The sequence below is a fragment of the Eptatretus burgeri genome, chromosome 9 (assembly GCF_056783735.1).
Source record: "Eptatretus burgeri isolate ZD-2024b chromosome 9, Ebu_testis_v1, whole genome shotgun sequence".
Lineage (NCBI taxonomy): Eukaryota > Metazoa > Chordata > Myxini > Myxiniformes > Myxinidae > Eptatretus > Eptatretus burgeri.
Genome location: NC_140969.1, coordinates 40,591,566 through 40,613,569, shown reverse-complemented (window position 1 = coordinate 40,613,569; position 22,004 = coordinate 40,591,566). Strand labels below are relative to the sequence as shown.

The 22,004-nt window shown below is 46.5% G+C and overlaps 2 protein-coding genes across 6 annotated transcripts in view; both read left to right on the top strand.

The window, feature by feature from the left end:
- Positions 1 to 6,181, top strand: part of TELO2 (telomere maintenance 2) — a 37,266-nt gene extending 31,085 nt beyond the window's left edge. For 3 of the 4 annotated variants that reach the window (XM_085894903.1, XM_085894902.1, XM_085894904.1), the window contains one exon: positions 4,012 to 6,181. In XM_085894903.1, the coding sequence (XP_085751029.1) occupies positions 4,012 to 4,380 (369 nt within the window). In that variant the 3' untranslated portion in view covers positions 4,381 to 6,181. The remainder of the gene's footprint in view (positions 1 to 4,011) is intronic. The other variant, XM_085894905.1, reaches the window with a different exon arrangement.
- A 10,125-nt stretch (positions 6,182 to 16,306) lies between these two features.
- SPG7 (SPG7 matrix AAA peptidase subunit, paraplegin) overlaps positions 16,307 to 22,004 on the top strand; it is a 34,955-nt gene continuing 29,257 nt past the window's right edge. The window contains exons 1-4 of one of the 2 annotated variants that reach the window (XM_085894900.1): positions 16,307 to 16,396; positions 16,613 to 16,853; positions 20,101 to 20,188; positions 20,931 to 21,017. In XM_085894900.1, coding sequence (XP_085751026.1) covers positions 16,689 to 16,853; positions 20,101 to 20,188; positions 20,931 to 21,017 — 340 coding nt within the window. In that variant the 5' untranslated portion in view covers positions 16,307 to 16,396; positions 16,613 to 16,688. Of the gene's footprint in view, positions 16,397 to 16,612; positions 16,854 to 20,100; positions 20,189 to 20,930; positions 21,018 to 22,004 lie in introns of those variants that run through there. The other variant, XM_085894901.1, reaches the window with a different exon arrangement.

Sequence of the window (22,004 nt, the reverse complement as noted above, 5' to 3'; positions counted from 1 at the left end):
GGCACGTTACGCGATCGTTGACACACGTCAACACACGTTACTTGGAATTTACTCATAAGTCGAAACACGTCGAGGTAATGTTTAGCTTCAGTGTTCCAGACTCCATGTTTTTTTTTTGTTTGTTTTTTTCTTTTCTTCGGCATGACGGTGATGTTGACACTTCAATTTCTAGTGTGGTTATAATATAATATAATTAATAGGCTGCAGCTCAACGATTTAAATCATAACCGCACTTGAAATCGAAGTGTCAACATCACCGTCATGATGAAGAAAAAAAAAAAAACATGGAGTCTGGAACACTGACGGGTTCCTCCTGTGTGAACCCCATTTTTATATACCAATTCCCCTAAACGCTGCCAATACGCCATTATACGGTAGCTGTAAGTTAGTAACACGTTCAGTAAGTTCTGTGGTCGTCTGGAAGACGTCAAATACATCTACATACGTCAATATGCGTTGAAGCTACGTTACACATAGGTTCAAAGCACGTTACTCATAGGTTCAAAGCACGTTACTCATAGGTTAGAAATAAGTTTCGGGTATGCTAAACATTACCTCGACGTGTTTCGACTTATGAGTAACTTACAAGTAACGTGTGTCGACGTGTGTCAACGATCGCATAACGTGCCTACAACTTATGGCCAGCGTATGCGGAATGTGTGCGGCATATGCTGGCATACGTCTAAAAATTTTGAGCATGCTTAAAATTTGTCGACATGCTCGGCGTACTACGACGTATGCCAACGTGCTTCAGCATGCTCTTCATGTATACAAAACTTACCCGTAATGTATTCGACGTGTGCCAGCGTATTCGGAAAATTTTTCATACGTCGGCATACGCTGGCTAAAACGTCAAGGTGTGACAGGACCTTGACGCTTCGATGTCTAGTGCGGTTATGATTTGAATCGTCGAGCGGCAGCCTTTTAATAGGTTACGCCACATGATCGTCGGCGATACACTGCCGCGCGCTATGCATACGTTAGACTATCGTTGGGCATAGGTTGTGAACGCCAACAACAAGCTAAGCATTCCTTGGTATAAGTTATCTATATATTATCAAAACGTTCCGTGTACGTTACTAATACGTTATGCATACGTCTAACTCGTTATGAATATGCCAAAAACTGGAAAAAAATCATCAATAGTTCAGCGTACGCCAGCGTTTTACATACAGTTTGATACGTTGCCATACGCTGGCTAAAACGTCAAGGTGTGACAGCGGTTTTAGAGATAGCACCAACAAAACAGAGCTATTCCATTTCCTTGCCGACGAAGTGTCTGAAATGACAACGGGCAATCCAGTTATCATGACTAAAGGAGAAAATGCCATCACCACCACCAGTGACACCAGCGTTAACCTTGACGAAGTGGCTCCATGTACCGATGAAGAAGCAGACGCACAAATATTCTTACATGTTCGGCATGCAGCCACCGAGGGATACAAGGCTCTGATGATTGAAGCTCATGACACGGACATTGTAGTTATTGCCATATCCCTTGTGCCTTCTCTTTCCGCAACAGGTCTTGAAAAACTGTGGGTTGCCTTTGGCAAAGGGGAGCACAGGAGATGGATCCCTATCCACGAAATTATGTCTGCCATAGGACCAGAGAAAACGAGTGGGATGCTCTTCTTCCATGCCTTCACCGGTTGTGATGTTGTATCAGCTTTCAATGGCAAAGGGAAAAAGACAGCATGGCAGACATGGAATGTATGTGATGAAGTGTCAGTAATCTTCACGAAACTCAGTCAGGGCCCATCAAAGATTGAGGAATCTGATCTAGAAATCCTGGAGAAATTTGTGGTCCTGATGTATGACAGATCAAATTCAGTTGCGTCAGTGAATGAGGCGCGGCTTGCTCTCTTTGCACGAAAGCAGAGCTCATATGATTTAATTCCACCAACACAAGGAGCACTCACGGAACATGCCAAGCGAGCTGCATATCAAGCAGGACACATTTGGAGCCAGGCAACAGTCCGCCAGCCAGAAGCTCAGTGTCCATCCGAGTGGGGTTCGTTCAAAGAAGATGACTCGTGGAAGGTCTTCTGGACTGCCCTTGCTCCCATTACTAAAAGCTGCCAGGAGTTGACGAAATGTGGATGCAAGACACAATGTAGTGGAAGGTGCAAATGCTATCGTTACGGACTAAGTTGCACTATGCAGTTGTTCTTGTCAGACCCAATCAGAACAATGAACATTGCAGGGCAGAAAAACATGGCGGCCATCTTGGAAAATGGCCGCCATATTGAATTTTAAGTGGCGAGCAGTTTTATCTTATAAAGTGACCTAAAATAAATATTTCTGCCAAATTTCATGCTTGTATCATTCTTTGAACGATTGTTATTGTTATCTGTTCTTATTTTGGGTGGTCGTCTGGCAGCCATCTTGGAAAATGGCGGCCATGTTGGAATTTCAAGTGGCGAGCACTTTTTTTCTCATAAAGTGACTGACATAAATATTCCTGCCAAGTTTCATGCTTGTATTATCATTTGAACGATTGATCTTGTTATCTGCTCCACTAGTACTAATTCCTTGCTTGATGTTTAGCATTTCAATGGATAGAGCATGGACAAATAATGCTGGGAATGCAATGGCAAACCACCCAGTATAACCAATGGCAAGAAACTGCTTCGGCAGCACCAACGCTCTGTAAAGAGTATGGTAAATCAAATTAAAAGAAAAAAATAGTTCTGGGATGGCAGGACGGTCAAGAGCAATGCACACTTCCTTCTGTCTAACATGGGTTTGAATCTCGGCCCATCTATAAACTGTCATCCCAATGTTTCATGGGCAGGGTAATTCATCAGTGTGTGTGCCGTCCCTCGGATGGACGTTAAACTTATGTCCCATCTGCCATCGTTCTTTGGTGGACGTTAACAATCCCACAGTGTCCTTCACGAAGAGTAGGTGAGCTATCGCCGGCACCATGAACAAATTACAAATTCCTGCCCTAACTACTGCTGGGAAGGCAATGCCAAACCACCTACTTGCCAATAAACTGCTTCGTACCTCCGACGCTTTGTAACACAGCATAGTACATCAGAATCAGAATATCCTTGTACCACATGCGATTTGATAAGTACAAGCTCCACTGTGAGCCTCAGATTGATGTAAATACAGATTTTTCGAATCAACAACCAAAAAATTATAGAAATGACAAAAGTTCTTACCCAGTGTAGGCTGCAATGTTTGCCAATCTACAAACATAAAGTAGTCTAAAATTGCAGGAAAAATATCAGATACACCACTACTTTAACTTTATCTGAGGGGAAACCATCTGAGTGATATCATCTGAGTTTTCTATCTAATAGTACCAAATAATCCAAAAGGATGAATTGATCTTCAAACTGTGACAACTTCAAAATGGCTCCACATTGTGCAGCAAATCATAATTCTGGAATGGCTCTATAGTGCAAGACTGTGCACAGAGGAGACTCACGGGGTCATTTGCAGAACGCCATGAAGCCAGTGACTGCAATCGAGTGGCCTCCTCCTTCTTCTTCTTATTCTTATTCTTCTTCCTTTCATTTGCAACACAAGGCTGCGGGGTAGCATCATTAGCTGTAGGCACGGCTGTGCCGCTGATGCGGTGCCTTCTGCTCATTAGGGTAGGAGTTTGGAACCTGTTCATGGTTCTGGCGATAGCTCGCCTATTCTTTGCGAAGGACACTTTGGAATCTTTAACGTCCACCAACTAATGCAGGCAGACGGGCTCCTGCACATGCTCTTTGGTAAAGGTTTTTTATGATTGTGTTTTCATTTTTTGGAACGTTAGACAAAATCAGATTTAACAACATTATCATTGAGACGTTCGGTTTTTGGAGATTTACTACTCCGAACAGTCTATGAGTTGGTTTAACTTGAAGTAGTTTTCCAATATAATTAGTATTCTTGAAATGGCAACTGAAGGTGAATGTTCATCCGAAAACTGATTTCAAACCAATCATTTATTTATTTGTTTATTTATTTATTTTCCTTTTCCAATTCTTGACATGCACTTTCTGTTTTTAGGTCACGCCTGAAATTTGGTCTTCTGATGGGTTATTACTTGGCCGTCTGGCTGCCACCTTAGCCACCATTACACTTGCCTCACGACACACATCAGTCATTTCCTCGATTGCATCAGACCTCCTCTCTTTTGCCTGGACACTGAGGAAGCATCCGGCTGCAGCGGCTCGTCGCCCTGTCTTTCTAGCTGCCGTTTCTTCAGCTGCAGTAGCTCCCAGTGGTGTGGATTGGATTGTGGATGGCCCGGATGCCTTAGACGTAACCTCTTGGCTTGAGGAGGCTTCTATGGAGGAGCCGGATGCTGAGGCACGGGAGCTTGCGACCCAAGGATTATCCTTATGGAGGTCTAGGATCGCTCAACAGCTGTGCTAGTTATTTAAATTAGTTTGGAAGTTACAATTCATAAATGCTTTATGTACCTCTTGTTGAACCACATGTGAAATTGATATGTTTCTTTCTGCACTTCTCATTTTCCTTCTTGGAATGCTGAGTTTTTAACATTTTTCTTCACACTTCTAATCCTCAGACACCAGTGACCATTAAAATTGATTGGATGTTTGAGTCAGCATGAATAGTTTATGTATAACAATTCATCTTAGGACAACAGGGTTTTGTTTGATATACTTTTTTTTTTCTTCTTATGAATGCCAATGGTTCATTTAGGCCGAAGTCACATTTGGCACGGCGGCCGTAGGGTCTAAAAAAATCTACGGCCACGAGCAATTATAGGGCGGTCGCAGTATTTCCATGGTCACACAATGTAGCAGTCACATATGTTTTTATTTTTCAGGGAGCCGCATGGCGTATTTATAAATTGTGGAGACCGAAAACGTGGGGGTGCTGTACGGTCTTTGATTTGATGTCGCACGGTGACCTTGGGGCGTCCCTTTGGCGGCCATAGAATTTTCAAGGCAGACGCAAGGTAGCCTCAAGGTGACCGTAGGGCCCTCAGGCGAACGTGCAGACGGACGGTAACGAGTGGGTATATATACCAGTTATTTTTTTACTGAAATAAAAATATAACAGTTCGGAATATACCAGTATGTTGTTGTTCGTCTTTCGGCTGCTCCCGTTAGGGGTCGCCACAGAGGATCATCCGTTATGATCCGCATACTGATTTGGCACATGTTTTACGCCGGATGCCCTTCCTGACGCAACCCTGGTCGCCTCTTACGACATAGGGATAAGTATTAGGTTTCGCCATGATTCCGGGATGCCCTACACCCTCTCATAGCGAGGTCCAGCGCATAGCTCCCATCCTCAAGCGATCCTCCAACCCAAGCCTCCGAGTAGCCGGATTACAGGCGCACGCCACTACGCCCGGTTTCGGAATATACCAGTATATATAACTGAATATACTATAACTATAATATATATAACTGACTATACCAGTTCGGAGTATAGGCAAACACCTATACTCCGATCTCTAGCGGTAGCGCACGGTTGACGCAGACTGCCACGGAGGTGTACGTAGGACGCACGGCGGGCGTAGGGGAACCGTGCGTCGACCCTGCCTTGCCCGCAGGTAGTCACACAGACCGCAAGGCCACCATACGTTGAACACAGGGACGCCTTAGGACTACCCTACGGCAACCGTGGAAATAGTGCGGCCGCCGTAATTTTTGGGGGTTGACAAAATTCATTTTTCATTGATAAGAGCCTACGGCAGCCGCACGAATAACGCAAGCCCACCATACGGTCGACGTGGAACACATCTACGTCACAGCTTGGCTTGTCGAATTGCTACGGCGTACATAGAAATGAAAAAAGTTATAACTGCGCACTCTAATTCCACGGCGACCCCTACGACCTGTAAAAGATAGCCAAACGGCGTAGGGCCACCCTGAGGCCACCTCAGAAACTCTGCGGCCGTCGCACGTTTCTGTCAATTCAGGGGGGGGTACGGCCGCCTTATCCTAGCTGTAGAGCAAATGTGACTTAGGCCTTATGGATGAGCCTTTGCAATATGCAGAGTAAGGATGTTAGGAGACGACAAACAAATGCAACATAAGAAATGGATTCAACCTCTGCTGAATGAACTTCCTTTTTAAAATTAGGTGACCAAATGGAAATACAGTGCTGTACTTTATAGGAACTCAGCGAACCTTGTATTCCATGAACTTGTACAATCACTTTTTGAGGTGCAATAGTTTCACTAAAATTGATCAAAACACCAATATCCTCACTGGTGCATTGTCAAGCAACCACACCATTGTCTCCGATTGATTATGTGGGTTCTGCTTACTTATAGCAACCATAGTACCCAATTTAGGGATATTATGGTTGATGTTATCATGCAGAAACAACATGGCACTGGAAGGATTGCCTATAGGTACGCACACTCGCTTCCGAGTTATCTAAAATCGTGGTCCAGGTACACTACATGACCAAAGGTATGCGGACACCCTTCTAATTCGTGATTTTGGCTATTTCAGCCACACCCATTGTTGACAGGTGTATAAAATCAAGCACACAGCCATGCAATCTCCATAGACAAACATTGGCAGGAGAATGGGCCGAACTGAAGCGCTCAGTGACTTTCAATGTGGCACCATCATAGCATTTCAGCTCATCAAATTTCTGCCAGCTAGAGCTGCCCCGGTCAACTGTAAGTGTTGTTATTGTGAAGTGGAAACGTCTCGGAGCAACAACAGTTCAGCCACAAAGTGGTAGGCCACTCAAGCTCATGGAACGGGACCGCCGAGTGCTGAAGTGTGTAGCGTGGAAAAATTTGTTTGGTGTCGGTTGCAACACTCTACCAAGTTCCAAACTGACTGGAAGCAATGTCAGCACAAACACTTCATCAAGAGATTCACTAAATAGGTTTCCATGGCCGAGCAGCCACACACAAGCTGAAGATCATCATGCGCAATGTCAAGCATCGGCTGGAGTGGTGTAAAGCTCAATGCCATTGGACTCTGGAGCAGTGGAAATGCGTTCCCTGAAGTTATGAATCATGCTTCACCATCTGGCAGTCCAACGGATGAATCTGGGTTTGGCGGATGCCAGGAGAACGCTACCTCCCCGCATGCATAGTGCCAACTGTAAAGTTTGGTGGAGGAGGAATAATGGTCTGGGGCTGTTTTTGATGGTTGGGGCTCGGTCCTTTAGTTCCAGTGAAGGGAAATCTTAATGCGACAGCATACAATGATATTCTGGACGATTCTGTGCTTCCAACTTTGTGGCAATAGTTTGGGGAAGGCCCTTTCCTGTTTCAGCATGACAATGTCCCCGTGCACAAAGCGAGGTGCACACAGAAATGGTTTGTCGGGATCGGTGTACAAGAACTTCTTTGGCCTGCACAGAGCCTAGACCTCAACCCCATCGAACACCTTTGGGATGAATTGGAACGCTGACTGTGAGCCAGACATAATCACCCAACATCAGTGCCCAACCTCACTGATGCTCTTGCAGCTGAATGGAAGCAAATCCCCACAGCAATGTTCCAATATCTAGTGGAAAGCCTTCCCAGAAGAGTGGAGGCTGTTATAGCAGCAAAAGGGGGGACCAACTCCATATTGATGTCCATTATTTTGGAATGAGATGTTGGACGAGCAGGTGTCCACATACTTTTGGCCATGTCGTGTAAAAACTGTCACCCTGGTGCTTTGCATGAAAGGTGATAGGCTCCTGCTAAATAATAGCCATCAGTGTGTGTACCATCCATCAGATCGACGTTAAAGTGGGTATCCCATCTGCTGGCATTAGTTGGTGATCTCACGGTGTCTTACGCAAACAGTCGGCGAGTTATCGCCGGCATCCAAAACAATTCATTCATTCCTGTCCTCACTCACGGCTGGAAAGGCAACAGAAAACCATCCAGCATAACCCTTGCGTATGAGCTGCTTCGGCAGCTCTGTGAAGAGTATGGTACATTCATGAGTCTGTCATGCTATCTACTAAACGGTTGTGCAGAAATTCACCAAACTTGATAGTTATGATCACCACATGACAAGAAGGTGCGAGAGCAGGATCATTTTTGGCTCCGCTCCCTGGGGCATGGTTAAAGACCAAAAAAAAATACAATTTCAGGCACTTTTTATAACTTTTTTTAATGAAACTTTGTAAATGCAATCAACATTGGGGGACGACTGAAATATCTAACGATTTTTGGGATACCAACAACCATAATACTGTGACGGTTCTGAGAACCAAGACCCCAAGGAAATGCCCAGCACAAATCCTTTCCTGCAATCCTCATGTTTGTTAACACATCCGCATCCGCATGTTCCTTTCCAGCACAGTCCGCATGTTTGTTAACCAGGAAGTTTTACCCCACCAATTGGCTCTACACGGTAGCCGGTATGTACTTGGCAGCTCCACTTGGCTGCACCTGATTAAAGAAGACAAAGCAAGTACGTACCGAAGGTACGAGCCTCCCTTGATACTGACAATCCACCAGAAAGGTAATGCGCATAGTAGTGAGAACCTTGGCAGGTTTGGCGGTATCAGTCAGCGTTTGTGGTTGACCAGTAACCTGCCAGACCACAGAGTTATTTGTGGCCAGTGACCTCTGGACCGGGTGATCGGGAGGAACCCGAGTGCTTCCCCTCATGAGGAACCTCGAACCCCGGCCCGTAACAATATGTCGAAATATCCATTACCATTTTGAAGATGGAGTACCAATTTATTTTGATGAAAATTTCTCATACTGTTCGGCTTTTGCTGTAATATCCTGATCAGTTGGTTCAGATGCTACATAATATATTTTGTCTCCCCCAGGCCCCAAATAGGAAGATAGATCTGACACAATTGGGCAGGTCTCACAAACAATGCAAGTCCCAACATATGTGGTCGGCCAGTCTGGACCTGTCTCCAAATTGACCACGTCTGATCATACCTTTTGGTTCTCTTTCACCTTGGGCACCTTGACCAGGTTGGGCAGAGCGGGGCACCTTGACCAGGTTTTTCAACATTTGGCTCTTCACCTGAAATGCCAAAGAAATCAAACTTCCATTGTGGGCCAAAAATATGTTTTGACTTTTCGCTAAGTTCTGCCAGAGGCAAGATTAGTCAGCATTTTTCCATCATGGCCAATTTTTATGTTAAAAATTTTTTTTCAAAGTGGTTCAATGTACCCCATGTGCAGGGTGCCTTGAACCTTGCAAGGGGGGTTAACGATGCCCTAGGATCACCAATAAAGTTAAAAAAATAAGACTAATTTAAGGTAATTACAAACTTTTAATGAACTCGAAACAGTGTAGCATTGAAATGTGATATTTTGACTCCAAACTAATTGCTGTCCCCTGTCATGGTGCATCACTCCCTGTCATGGTGCATCACTCCCTGTCATGGTGCATCAAGATGGCCAAGCAAGAGGTGCAGAGATTGTCAGATGTGATGTTGTCACCATTGAAACCTACTTTAATACGTAAGTCCCAAGATTGATTATATGCTTATTGACAGTTACACTTCCAAAGATCTACACTGAATTGCATAATGGATGCCATCCTCCCATCACCTGTAGAAAGCGGTTTGAGAAGGCACGTGACAATGTCACCTCTCACAATCTTGGAGTTGTCTTCAATAGTTGGTTTGGTAAAACGTCGTCATTGTTCTCGACTGTCTGTAGAATTCTACATCGTATGAAGTTTCTTCCTCATCTCGTGGGGCAACTTAGCATAACAATTGTGCATTTTGTGAGGAGAGCACCAAATTTGGCACACTAGTTGCCGTGGAAATAATAGAAATTCAAAATTTTTGATGGCAGTGGAAAATGGCTGCCACAGCCATCAGCAGCTGAATTTGAGATGGCTCAATATCCAAATCTGTTCATAATATGATTGGCTACTAGTGTGCCAAATTTGGTGCTTTCCTCACAAAATTCACAATTGTTATGCTATATTTAGCTAAGTTGCACCACTAATCTGCTGATATCTTAGTAATTATTAGGCCAACATAAACCCCCGTGGCACGGGGTTTAAATGAGTGGACGCAGCCTTCCTCTTGGGCAGCAGTCGTAGTTCTTTCAGCTAATTGAAACTGGTATTCACAGTTGAGGTTGAGACTTCGAGTTGGTCATGCCCGATCATCCTTGCAGAGCCATTTACATCTTCACCATTTGTGACATCATTGGTGGTTGGAGCTCCATCAGCTTCGTTGGTACGGTTGGTTAATAAGACTGCTGCTGCCAAAAAGGCATCCTCTGAGAAAACTTCATAATTCAGGGGCCATAATCCCAGTTTCTCGAAAACCATCAGTGATATTTTCAAGTGATAGGGCTCGGTAAAACGCCCGAGCGAAACACTCAGGGAGATCATAAATGGTAATCCGAATACCACGGTGGCTCAAGTTCCACTCATTAACAGCTTTCTTGTAATGCGTTTTTAGTGGCCCATACACCGTGACGTCCAGGGGCTGAAGTTTATGGGAAGTGTGGGGAGGGAAGGTTATAATAGAGAGTCCCTTTTCCATCGCCATATCAATGGCCAAATGGCTTTCATGATTGCCCATGAAAAGAGCAGCAGGATTTTCGATGGAACAACCAATATGTTTGATGAAGTGCTCAAGAACTTGGGGGGGGGAATAGTTCACCGTTCATCCAACTACTCTGTGTGGTAAGTCTAAAGGTACCTGGAGGAGCTCCTTTTATCATGTGGTCCTTGAAGTGGACTCTGGGAAAAATCATAACTGGGGGTAATGCTTTACCAACTGCATTCACACAACAAAAAGTCACAAGTGTCCCTCTCTCCACTGCGGTAATTTTCCCTACCTTAGGGATGTTCTGCACAGTCGTTATCCCTGTCTGGTCTACATTGAAGATTGACTTGGGCCCAAACTTTTTCTCGGCCTGTGTTTTTGTCCAAAGTTTGAAGAATGCTCCCACTACTTTTCTGTTGAAGCCATGGGCCCTGGCTATACTCGAAGCCTCCAGAGACCGTAGAGAAATATTTGGGTGTTGCTTCATAAAGCCAGACATCTAGTCCTTGCCTGCTCTAGCATTGTTTCTCCAACTTTCTCACTTTCTTTTTGGTTTTTTTTCTCTGCATAGTCAAACCCAAGGCAACATAACCGAGCCCATGAAACATGTGGGAACAGGTTAGGATGTATTCCTTAAAGTAATTTTTAAAAGTTTCATGAAAATTAATGTCATTACCAACCTGTCTGGTATTGAAATGTGGAACAAGTTCATCATTGGAACTGGCCTGCCCAGACTGGCATTTCTTGACGTATCCAGATAAAGTTATTCTATCTATCTTCAAATCACGAGCAACTTGACAAATGGAGCACCCTTTTTCGACTTCCCGCACGGCTCTTCTCATCAGGCTACCAATTAATTAAATTAAATTAATTGGTGCCCACCAATTAATTAAATTGACAGTCAGTTTAAATTGACAAATTAAAGTTTTCTGCTGCATTTATACTACTAGATTTAAAACAAGAACTTACCCTGTGAAATTTACTTTGGTTGTCTTAAATCGAAAAAATTAATGTGATCTTGTAAAGCTACAAAGGCAATTAATAATGACTCCAGTACTTTATCGACTTGCCACAAGGTGATCATATAATAGAGACATCTATGTGAAGGGAGTTGAACTAAGGGAATTGAGGCCTGTGGTTCAAGGTGCCCGTGTTGAAGGTGCCCCTGTGGTTCAAGGTGCCCCTGTGGTTCAAGGTGCCCCTGTGGTTCAAGGTGCCCCTGTGGTTCAAGGTGCCCCTGTGTTCAAGGTGCCCCTGTGGTTCAAGGTGCCCCTGTGTTCAAGGTGCCCGTGTGGTTCAAGGTGCCCTTGTGGTTCAAGGTGCCCCTGTGGTTCAAGGTGCCCCTGTGGTTCAAGGTGCCCCTGTGTTCAAGGTGCCCGTGTGGTTCAAGGTGCCCCTGTGTTCAAGGTGCCCCTGTGGTTCAAGGTGCCCCTGTGTTCAAGGTGCCTCTGTGGTTCAAGGTGCCCCTGTGGTTCAAGGAGCCCCTGTGGTTCAAGGAGCCCCTGTGTTCAAGGTGCCCCTGTGGTTCAAGGTGCCCCTGTGGTTCAACGTGCCCCTGTGTTCAACGTGCCCCTGTATTCAAGGTGCCCCTGTGTTCAAGGTGCCCCTGTGGTTCAATGTGCCCCTGTGTTCAAGGTGCCCCTGTGTTCAAGGTGCCCCTGTGTTCAAGGTGCCCCTGTGATTCAAGGTGCCCCTGTGTTCAAGGTGCCCCTGTGGTTCAAGGTGCCCCTGTGTTCAAGGAGCCCCTGTGTTCAAGGTGCCCCTGTGGTTCAAGGTGCCCATCTGTTCAAGGTGCCCCTGTGGTTCAAGGTGCCCGTGTTGAAGGTGCCCTTGTGGTTCAAGGTACCCCTGTGGTTCAAGGTGCCCCTGTGGTTCAAGGAGGCCCTGTGTTCAAGGTGCCCCTGTGGTTCAAGCTGCCCCTGTGGTTCAAGGTACCCTGTGTTCAAGGTGCCCCTGTGGTTCAAGGTGCCCCTGTGTTCAAGGTGCCTCTGTGGTTCAAGGTGCCCCTGTGGTTCAAGGAGCCCCTGTGGTTCAAGGTGCCCCTGTGGTTCAAGGTGCCCGTGTTGAAGGTGCCCCTGTGGTTCAAGGTGCCCCTGTGTTCAAGGTGCCCGTGTGGTTCAAGGTGCCCTTGTGGTTCAAGGTGCCCCTGTGGTTCAAGGTGCCCCTGTGGTTCAAGGTGCCCCTGTGGTTCAAGGTGCCCCTGTGGTTCAAGGTGCCCCTGTGTTCAAGGTGCCCCTGTGGTTCAAGGTGCCCCTGTGTTCAAGGTGCCCCTGTGGTTCAAGGTGCCCCTGTGTTCAAGGTGCCCCTGTGGTTCAAGGTGCCCCTGTGGTTCAAGGTGCACCTGTATTCAAGGTGCCCGTGTGTTCAGGGTGCCCCTGTCGTCCAAGGTGCTCCTTTGGTTCAAGGTGCCCCTGTGTTTAAGGTGCCCATGTATTCAAGGTGCCCCTGTGTTCAAGGTGCCCCTGTGGTTCAAGGTGCCCCTGTGGTTCAAGGTGCCCGTGTTGAAGGTGCCCCTGTGGTTCAAGGTGCCCCTGTGGTTCAAGGTGCCCCTGTGGTTCAAGGTGCCCCTGTGTTCAAGGTGCCCCTGTGGTTCAAGGTGCCCCTGTGTTCAAGGTGCCCCTGTGTTCAAGGTGCCCCTGTGGTTCAAGGTGCCCCTGTGGTTCAAGGAGCCCCTGTGGTTCAAGGTGCCCCTGTGGTTCAAGGTGCCCGTGTTGAAGGTGCCCCTGTGGTTCAAGGTGCCCCTGTGGTTCAAGGAGCCCCTGTGTTCAAGGTGCCCCTGTGTTCAAGGTGCCCCTGTGTTCAAGGTGCCCCTGTGGTTCAAGGTGCCCGTGTGTTCAAGGTGCCCCTGTGTTCAATGTGCCCCTGTGTTCAAGGTGCCCCTGTGGTTCAAGGTGCCCCTGTGTTCAAGGTGCCCCTGTGGTTCAAGGTGCCCCTGTGGTTCAACGTGCCCCTGTGTTCAACGTGCCCCTGTATTCAAGGTGCCCCTGTGTTCAAGGTGCCCATCTGTTCAAGGTGCCTCTGTGGTTCAAGGTGCCCCTGTGGTTCAAGGAGCCCCTGTGGTTCAAGGTGCCCCTGTGGTTCAAGGTACCCTGTGTTCAAGGTGCCCCTGTGGTTCAAGGTGCCCCTGTGTTCAAGGTGCCTCTGTGGTTCAAGGTGCCCCTGTGGTTCAAGGAGCCCCTGTGGTTCAAGGTGCCCCTGTGGTTCAAGGTTCCCGTGTTGAAGGTGCCCCTGTGGTTCAAGGTGCCCCTGTGGTTCAAGGAGCCCCTGTGTTCAAGGTGCCCCTGTGGTTCAAGGTGCCCCTGTGTTCAAGGTGCCCCTGTGTTCAAGGTGCCCGTGTGTTCAAGGTGCCCCTGTGGTTCAAGGTGCCCGTGTGTTCAAGGTGCCCCTGTGTTCAAGGTGCCCGTGTGTTCAAGGTGCCCCTGTGGTTCAAGGTGCCCCTGTGGTTCAAGGTGCCCCTGTGTTCAATGTGCCCCTGTGTTCAAGGTGCCCCTGTGTTCAAGGTGCCCCTGTGGTTCAAGGTGCCCGTGTGTTCAAGGTGCCCCTGTGTTCAAGGTGCCCCTGTGGTTCAAGATGCCCGTGTGTTCAAGGTGCCCCTGTGTTCAAGGTGCCCCTGTGGTTCAAGATGCCCCTGTGTTCAAGGTGCCCCTGTGGTTCAAGGTGCCCCTGTGTTCAATGTGCCCCTGTGTTCAAGGTGCCCGTGTGTTCAAGGTGCCCCTGTGGTTCAAGGTGCCCCTGTGGTTCAAGGTGCCCCTGTGTTCAATGTGCCCCTGTGTTCAAGGTGCCCCTGTGTTCAAGGTGCCCCTGTGGTTCAAGGTGCCCGTGTGTTCAAGGTGCCCCTGTGTTCAAGGTGCCCCTGTGGTTCAAGATGCCCCTGTGTTCAAGATGCCCCTGTGTTCAAGATGCCCTTGTGGTTCAAGGTGCCCCTGTGGTTCAAGGTGCCCCTGTGTTCAAGGTTCCCCTTGTGGTTCAAGGTGCCCCTGTGGTTCAAGGTGCCCCTGTGTTCAAGGTTCCCCTTGTGGTTCAAGGTGCCCCTGTGTTCAAGGTGCCCATGTATTCAAGGTGCCCCTGTGTTCAAGGTGCCCCTGTGGTTCAAGGTGCCCCTGTGGTTCAAGGTGCCCGTGTTGAAGGTGCCCCTGTGGTTCAAGGTGCCCGTGTTGAAGGTGCCCCTGTGGTTCAAGGTGCCCGTGTGTTCAATGTGCCCCTGTGTTCAAGGTGCCCCTGTGTTCAATGTGCCCCTGTGTTCAAGGTGCCCCTGTGTTCAAGGTGCCCGTGTGTTCAAGGTGCCCCTGTGTTCAAGGTGCCCGTGTGTTCAAGGTGCCCCTGTGTTCAAGGTGCCGCTGTGTTGACGGTGCCCCACTCTCCCCTACTCCCTCCCTCTGATTTTATACAATAAAATTAGAAAAAGGTCACGTGGCCATCACACACATGCTCGATCCATATACCCAAATGAAAATCGATCCGTTTTTGTACCTTCTTTTTACGAACCCAATTCTTACCATTAAATTAAAGTTAATTTCTCCAGGCAGAGAATTTCAGCCTGGGTACTGCGGCTACTGCCACACAGTGGTCCACTCTGAAAGACACTGCACCGGGGGAGTCTTGAACCTCCAATTCGGCCTAAGTTCACCCGAGACAGCCGGGTCTCTGTTCACAAATCGGCATACTTCGCCATTCAGCGCCCACTCCTGGGGTATGTTCAGTGACCAAGCAGTTTATCTTTCGCTTGCCAAGCCATCCGTTCCTTATCAACAGGTTCGACCGGAGTGCTTGCTTGAGTGCTTAAGTCACTTCGCGAGCGGTCGACAAGAAACTTGGTAACTGAACATACCCCAGACCCGAGTGACGGGTCACAATCCATCAAATCAAATCAACTAAATGAAAACCCATGAAATAAAATCATAAAAATCGGGGCAATACCACTGGGCGCTCACCTGGTGTCACCTAAGAACCACTGGGCGCTCACCTGGTGTCACCTAAGAACCACTGGGCGCTCACCAGGTGTCACCTGAGAATCACTGGGCGCTCACCCGGTATCACCTGAGAACCACTGGGCGCTCACCCGGTATCACCTGAGAACCACTGGGTGCTCACCTGGTGTCACCTGAGAACCACTGGGTGCTCACCTGGTATCACCTGAGAACCACTGGTCGCTCACCTGGTATCACCTGAGAACCACTGGGTGCTCACCTGGTATCACCTGAGAACCACTGGTCGCTCACCCGGTATCACCTGAGAACCACTGGGCCCTCACCCGGTATCACCTGAGAACCACTGAGCACTCACCTGGTATCACCTGAGAACCACTGGGCACTCACCTGGTATCACCTGAGAACCACTGAGCACTCACCTGGTATCACCTGAGAACCACTGGTCGCTCACCTGGTATCACCTGAGAACCACTGGTCGGCACAGGTGGTGGATGGCTCACAGAATATGTAAATTAACCGATGGTTTGAACAACCTTGTGGAAGTACCAGGCAGTGATCATTCCTACCCGGTGACATGGAAATCGGGTGAAAATACTTTTTGAGAAGAACTTTGATCCTGGAACGGAATTGACCTTAAAATTGATCTACTCAATACGTAATTTTCTGATGGGTTATGTCAAGCATCAGGACGCCTTGTCCTCAGAAGTTCCCCAAAGTTTGGTGAAAACAGGACTATTAGGTTTCACCTCACGGGTAATTGCGGTGTATTGACCTCGGATCCCTCGGCTGGTTTGTTTTTAAAAATTATAATTATATTTCCATTCGAGAGGTAAAACGAAGATTTTGTTTGCATTTGGAGACCTTTCTTTGTGAACGTATGGAATTTATCAGATCTCTTTTTCGATGTATTCAAGCGTAAAACGGAAGTAGGACTTCCCCCGGAAGTAAAACTTAACTTCACCCGGAAGTACAACAGCACTAAGATGGCTGCGCCCGCAGCTTTGGACTCGTTCAACCCCGTTCACGACATGTTTACCCCGGTAATTGAGATTAAAGTGTTTGCGTTTCAACCTTTGTGCGTTTTCCGATCCTACGAATGCCGCTCAATCGGAGTTTTGTATGAAATCGAACCTAGTTGGAGGAAAATGTCTTTTAAAGCTACTTTTAGTACTTCGTTTTGAAAGAATTGTTTACGGAGTCGCAATGAGAGAGAGAAAGAGAGACAGACAGAGGTGTGTTGGTGTTCTCTCCTCCAGATGCCAGCGGTTACTTGGTGACAGGCTTCAGTGGTTGAGGTTTTTGACCGTGTTTGGGTCTGCGTGGTTCCTGGTCATGCCTGTCCACTTGCTCCGGACCAGGCTGTCCATCCCCGGCCGTGTGTGCGGCCTGTTTCGAGGTCCACCAGGCAGTTCGAGTCGGTGCGCGACCCCCACGTCCGTTGTCCGCTTTGGACGCACGTGCACGGGTCCTCTCCGAGGTCCTGGGCGGATTCTCGACGTGAGTTCCACTGGAACGCAGCTTCGACCTCGCTGTTTGCACATGTTGAGTGTAAAACCGGGTGGTGTTGTAATCGGGTCCCTCTGTCTGGCTGTGGTTCACTTGGCCACTTGGCCCATCGTGCCCGTGCGACATCCACACCCGATTGATTATTATTATTATAATGTGTCCGTCCCTCCCCTTCGTGCGTCTGTCTGTCCTTCATACTATCTCCTCCGAAGCGGTTGTGCAGAAATTCACCAAACTGGCCTGAGGAAGCTCGCAGGGAAGTGGGTGAAACCGCCTGAGATTGGGTCTGCTCTTGCTTATTACTTCAATGAGTAGAGTAGATGTAGTTACTTTTTTCCTTGGATGCACCTTTCTTCTTTAAAAAGAAATAAATCAACATATATATATATATATATATATATATATATATATATATATATATATATATATATATATATATATATATATATATATATATATATATATATATATACATATTTATATATGTATGATATACTAATGAGGTATGCTTACACATTATAAGCAATAACGAACCTTATGTGTTTCCCCATTGTCTTGGGTCACTCACCTGCAGTGAGCACAAGTCTGCCCGTATTTTTGGATATTTTCATTAACGGAAGCTTTCTGATGGTTCTGTGATTTATTTTATCCCCCCCCCCCCCCGCCGGTGTATGGGCTGCGATGTCCATCGGCACACAAAATCTTAGCTTTCTCTATCACCCGGAAGGTACCGAGCATTAATGTCAGTCGGTCAGTGAGTGGTTGGAATGAGCTTTATATATTAGATACACTACATGGCCAAAAGTATGCGGACACGCCTTCTAATTACTGGATCCGGCTATTTCAGCCACACCTATTGCTGATATGCCTGGTGTTGACTTAATGGTTAGGGTGGCTGGCTTTGGGTCCGAGGGTCCCGAGCTCAAATCCCGCTCTGCGGTTGGAATAATACCAGGTGGGGTTAACTTGGCCTGTCATCCTTCCAAGGTCGGCAAAATGGGTGCCAGCATGCTGGTATACTGTCAGAGTGGCGACCCATCCAGGATTGTGCCCAACAGCCAAGGAGACTGCTTAAGCAGCACCAACGCTCTGCACAGAGTATGGTCCCAATCTCCTCCTCCTCCTCATTGCTGACGGGTGTGCAAAATCAAGCACACAGCCATGCAATCTCCATAGACAAACATTGGCAGTAGAATGGGCCGAACTGAAGAGCTCAGTGACTTTCAGCGTGGCACCGTTAGGATGCCACCCTTCCAACAAGTCGGTTCATAAAATTTCTGCCCTGCAAGAGCTGCCCCGGTCAACTCAAGTGTTGTTATTGTGAAGTGGAAACATCTAGGAGCAACAACAGCTCAGCCGCGAAGTGGTAGGCCATACAAGCTCACAGAACGGGTCTGCTGAGAGTTGAAGCACGTAGCATGGAATTAATCGTCTGTTGTCAGTTGTAACACTCACAACCAAGTTCCAAACTGATTCTGGAAGCAACGTCGTCACAAGCACTGTTCGTCAAGAGCTTCATGAAATGAATTTCAATGGCTGAGCAGCCAAACACAAGCCTAAGATCACCATGCTCAATGCCAAGCATCGGCTGGAGTGGTGTAAATCTTACCGCCATTGTACTCTGGAGCAGCGGAGACATGTTCTCTGGAGTGATGAATCTCGCTTCACAATCTGGCAGTCCGACAGATGAATCTGAATTTGACGGGTGCCAGGAGAATGCCACCTGCCAGAATGCATAGTGCCAACTGTAAAGTTTGGTGGAGGAGGAATAATGATCTGGGGCTGTTTTTAATGGTTCGGGCTAGGCCCCTTAGTACCAGTGAAGGGAAATCTTAATGCCACAGCATACAATGACATTCGAGAAGATTCTGTGCTTCCAATTTTGTGACAGTTTTGGGAAGGCCCTTTCCTGTTTCAGCATGACAATTCCTCCATGCACAAAGTGATATCCATACAGAAATGATTTGTCAAAATTGGTGTGGAAGAACTTGACTGTCCTGCACAGAGCCCTGACCTCAACCCCTTGGAACACCGACTGTGAGCCAGACCTGATCGTCCAGCATCAGTGCCCGACCTCACTAATGCTCTTGTGGCTGAATGCAAGCAAATCCCCGCAGCAATGTTCCAACATCTCGTGGAAAACCTTCCCAGAAGAGTGGAGGTTGTGAAAGCAGCAAAAGGGGGGACCAGCTCCATATTAATACCCATGATTTTGGAATGAGATGTTGGACGAGCAGGTGCGTGCGTGCGTGCGTGTGCGTGCGTATATATGCATATATATATATATATATATATATATATATATATATATATATATATATATATATATATATATATATATATATATATATATATATATATATATATATATATATATATATTTGTTTTTTGTCAAAGCTCAACTGACTGAGCTGTGGCATCGGATATGCCTATTAGGCATGAGCTTCGCAGAGGTCCAGCCCCCTCCATCTCCATCGGATTTAACTGACAGCTGATATCGGGAAGGTAACTTGATTCTCAATTTTATAGACCAGTCTACCCCAGAGAGGGAACATCTATGGGGCTATGAAAAGTACAATCCTACTATAATGTAGGAGACTGTAACTCTGGTACGTTCATACTCATTCGGTGGAACCTTTGCAACTGTTTAGCCAGAAGAGCCTTTAAAAATATAATTTTTCCTTGATACCCCCAGAACTGTTTTGTGTGCTGCAGAGAGGTTAATGCGCGACAGGCATTTCTTGTTTGTCAGGAAGCATGCAGCAATAGTGGGTGCGACATTTGCTTCCTGGTACCCACTACACTAATGCGGTCTGATCTCAATATTTACATATCCAGAACATTTTAAAAGAGTTGTCTCATCATTCGTACCTCCAAGACTTTTATCCATCAGGTATAAAAAGTTTTTTTTTTCCCCTTGAATTGTTAAAATATCTTGATGTTGTGGTGGGTCGTGTTGTTCAACATACTTTGAATATCAGGCATGTATTTTCCGTCTACATGTACAGCCTGTTTTTAAAGAGTAATGTTCGATCTCCACTGTCTACAGGTAAGACAGATAACCCAACTCGCTGAATATTTCAACGATTTACCGTGACTGAACTATGTTGTGTGCTTTGTTTAATAATATGAATGGTATCTATAAATTTGTATCCAAATACCATGGATGTTCTCAAGGAAAGTAGTATTTCTGCTGCTGCAACTGACGGTGCTGTATTGTGTAACATTCTGCACCCAGACCTTGCTGTATGGATCAAGACACAGCCCACTCGTTTCACTCGTAGAAACCCAACAAGTGAGCTACGTACAGCTTTGCAAAGCACTCGGTAAGTTAAAACCTTTGAACCATTTTAGTTTGAGATGAAACTGATACCTATAGTATGTCATGCTTCTTTACGAAGCAATGGAAGTATTGTCTGCTTTGAGAGGAAGTTTGAGAGTTTATGAAATCTAATCTAATCTATCAAGCAGATCATGATACTATTCCTTGGATTAAAATATCAAGTGTCAAGAGAGTTTGCTAGTGTGGTCGCCATTGAGTTTTCAAGCCTGGGCTGATCCCTGACACGTTGAGGGATTAATTAAAAACTTTTAGTGCAATACCTGCAAGGGGTGCTGCATCTTGGAGCACACAATCTTTGGATTGACTAATAAAGCCAGGTAAGTGTTACACCTACATTTACATTGTGGCCATTGAAGATGCCACTGTATCTCAAATAGTCTGCCGTTGTGTCGTTGCACCCTGGTCTAAATTTTCTGCATGGAGATTAAATGGGTTGTGCAAGTTAATTTTAAAGGAATGTTGATATAAAGTTGATGGGAAAATCTTTTTTTTTTGTTGTCGGTAAAGTAGAAGTAAATTTATCGATTTTAAGATATGGTGTGTGGATGTAACACGCATGATAGACCAATTGGCTTCCTCTGGTCTCCTAGTTTCCTGCTCCTGTGTTTTATTAAATTAATTTGAAATGTAACTCTTAATATAACCAGTTTAACATTTACGTGTTATGTTTTGTCATTTGTTACATTTTGATGATGAAAATTGATGCAGTTGTCTTTGTTTTCCAGTGAACTGCACTGCTTACTGCCATAGCCAGAAAGAGAGAAGTCGGAGAGAAGAGGGGAAAAAACAGTCTTCCTCCAGCAACGATGACGGTAAGAAGAGGCTGCAATCATGTTTCCGAGTTGGGATGGGTTACAATTCAACACTCTTGATTATGACAAGAAGCCATGCACTTTTGAAAGTGAAATAAAACTGTCCTGGGAGGGAGAGGGGAGGCACTCGACCTCGCACTCGAGGGCACTCTTGAGGCACTCCTGGCATGAGCCTGGCACGAGCCTGGACCCTGTCCCCAGTCTTGTGCAACATCGGTAATTTTTTTAGAAAATTAATGTGATGAGCTACTCCTCAATCTTGTCCACACCTTCTTTCGTTAGTTAGGTACTTACCTGACGGTCTGATGTTACATTCTGGGCAATGCAGCAATTAAATTAAACCAACAAATGTTGGATTTCCTCCTCTTTTTATTGTTATTATTCTTCTTCTTCTTTTTTTTTTTTTAAATAATTGGTCTAGGATCGGGGAAGAGCTTGGACACAAAACAGAACAAGACAACATAACAAAAGGAACAGCAAGAGAAAGGGAAAAACACCAAAAGCAGGGCAGAGGGAGAAGGTAGACTGAGACGGACAAACGGGATGCAGGTAACGTTGAGGGGTGGGGGCGGGGGTGGGGGTGTGGTGGAGGAAATGCAAGGGGTGGACAAGATGGACACATAAGCAAAATTTTGGGAGAGGTGAGAGTGGTTTCACGGGTGTAGAAAAGATCATGGCTTTGGATGGGGGAAAAAACCCTGAGATGGTGGCTCAGATGGAAGAGCAGTACTCCATACTCCATGAAGCTGCAGATGAAAGCCTTGAAGGTTGATAGGAGCTCAGGTGTGCCAAGGAAGGACTTGCATGATGGAGGATCCCCAGTCAGCATCTGGCTTTGGAGGCTAACTTTGAAATGTGGCTTGCCCAAGAGAGATCACGGCGAAGAGTGAGACCCAAGAGTTACTGTGTTGAGAGAGAGAAACAGAGAGAAAGACAGGATTTTCTTCGGATTGTAAGATGTGTTTGAGCATTTTATGATTTTTTGTC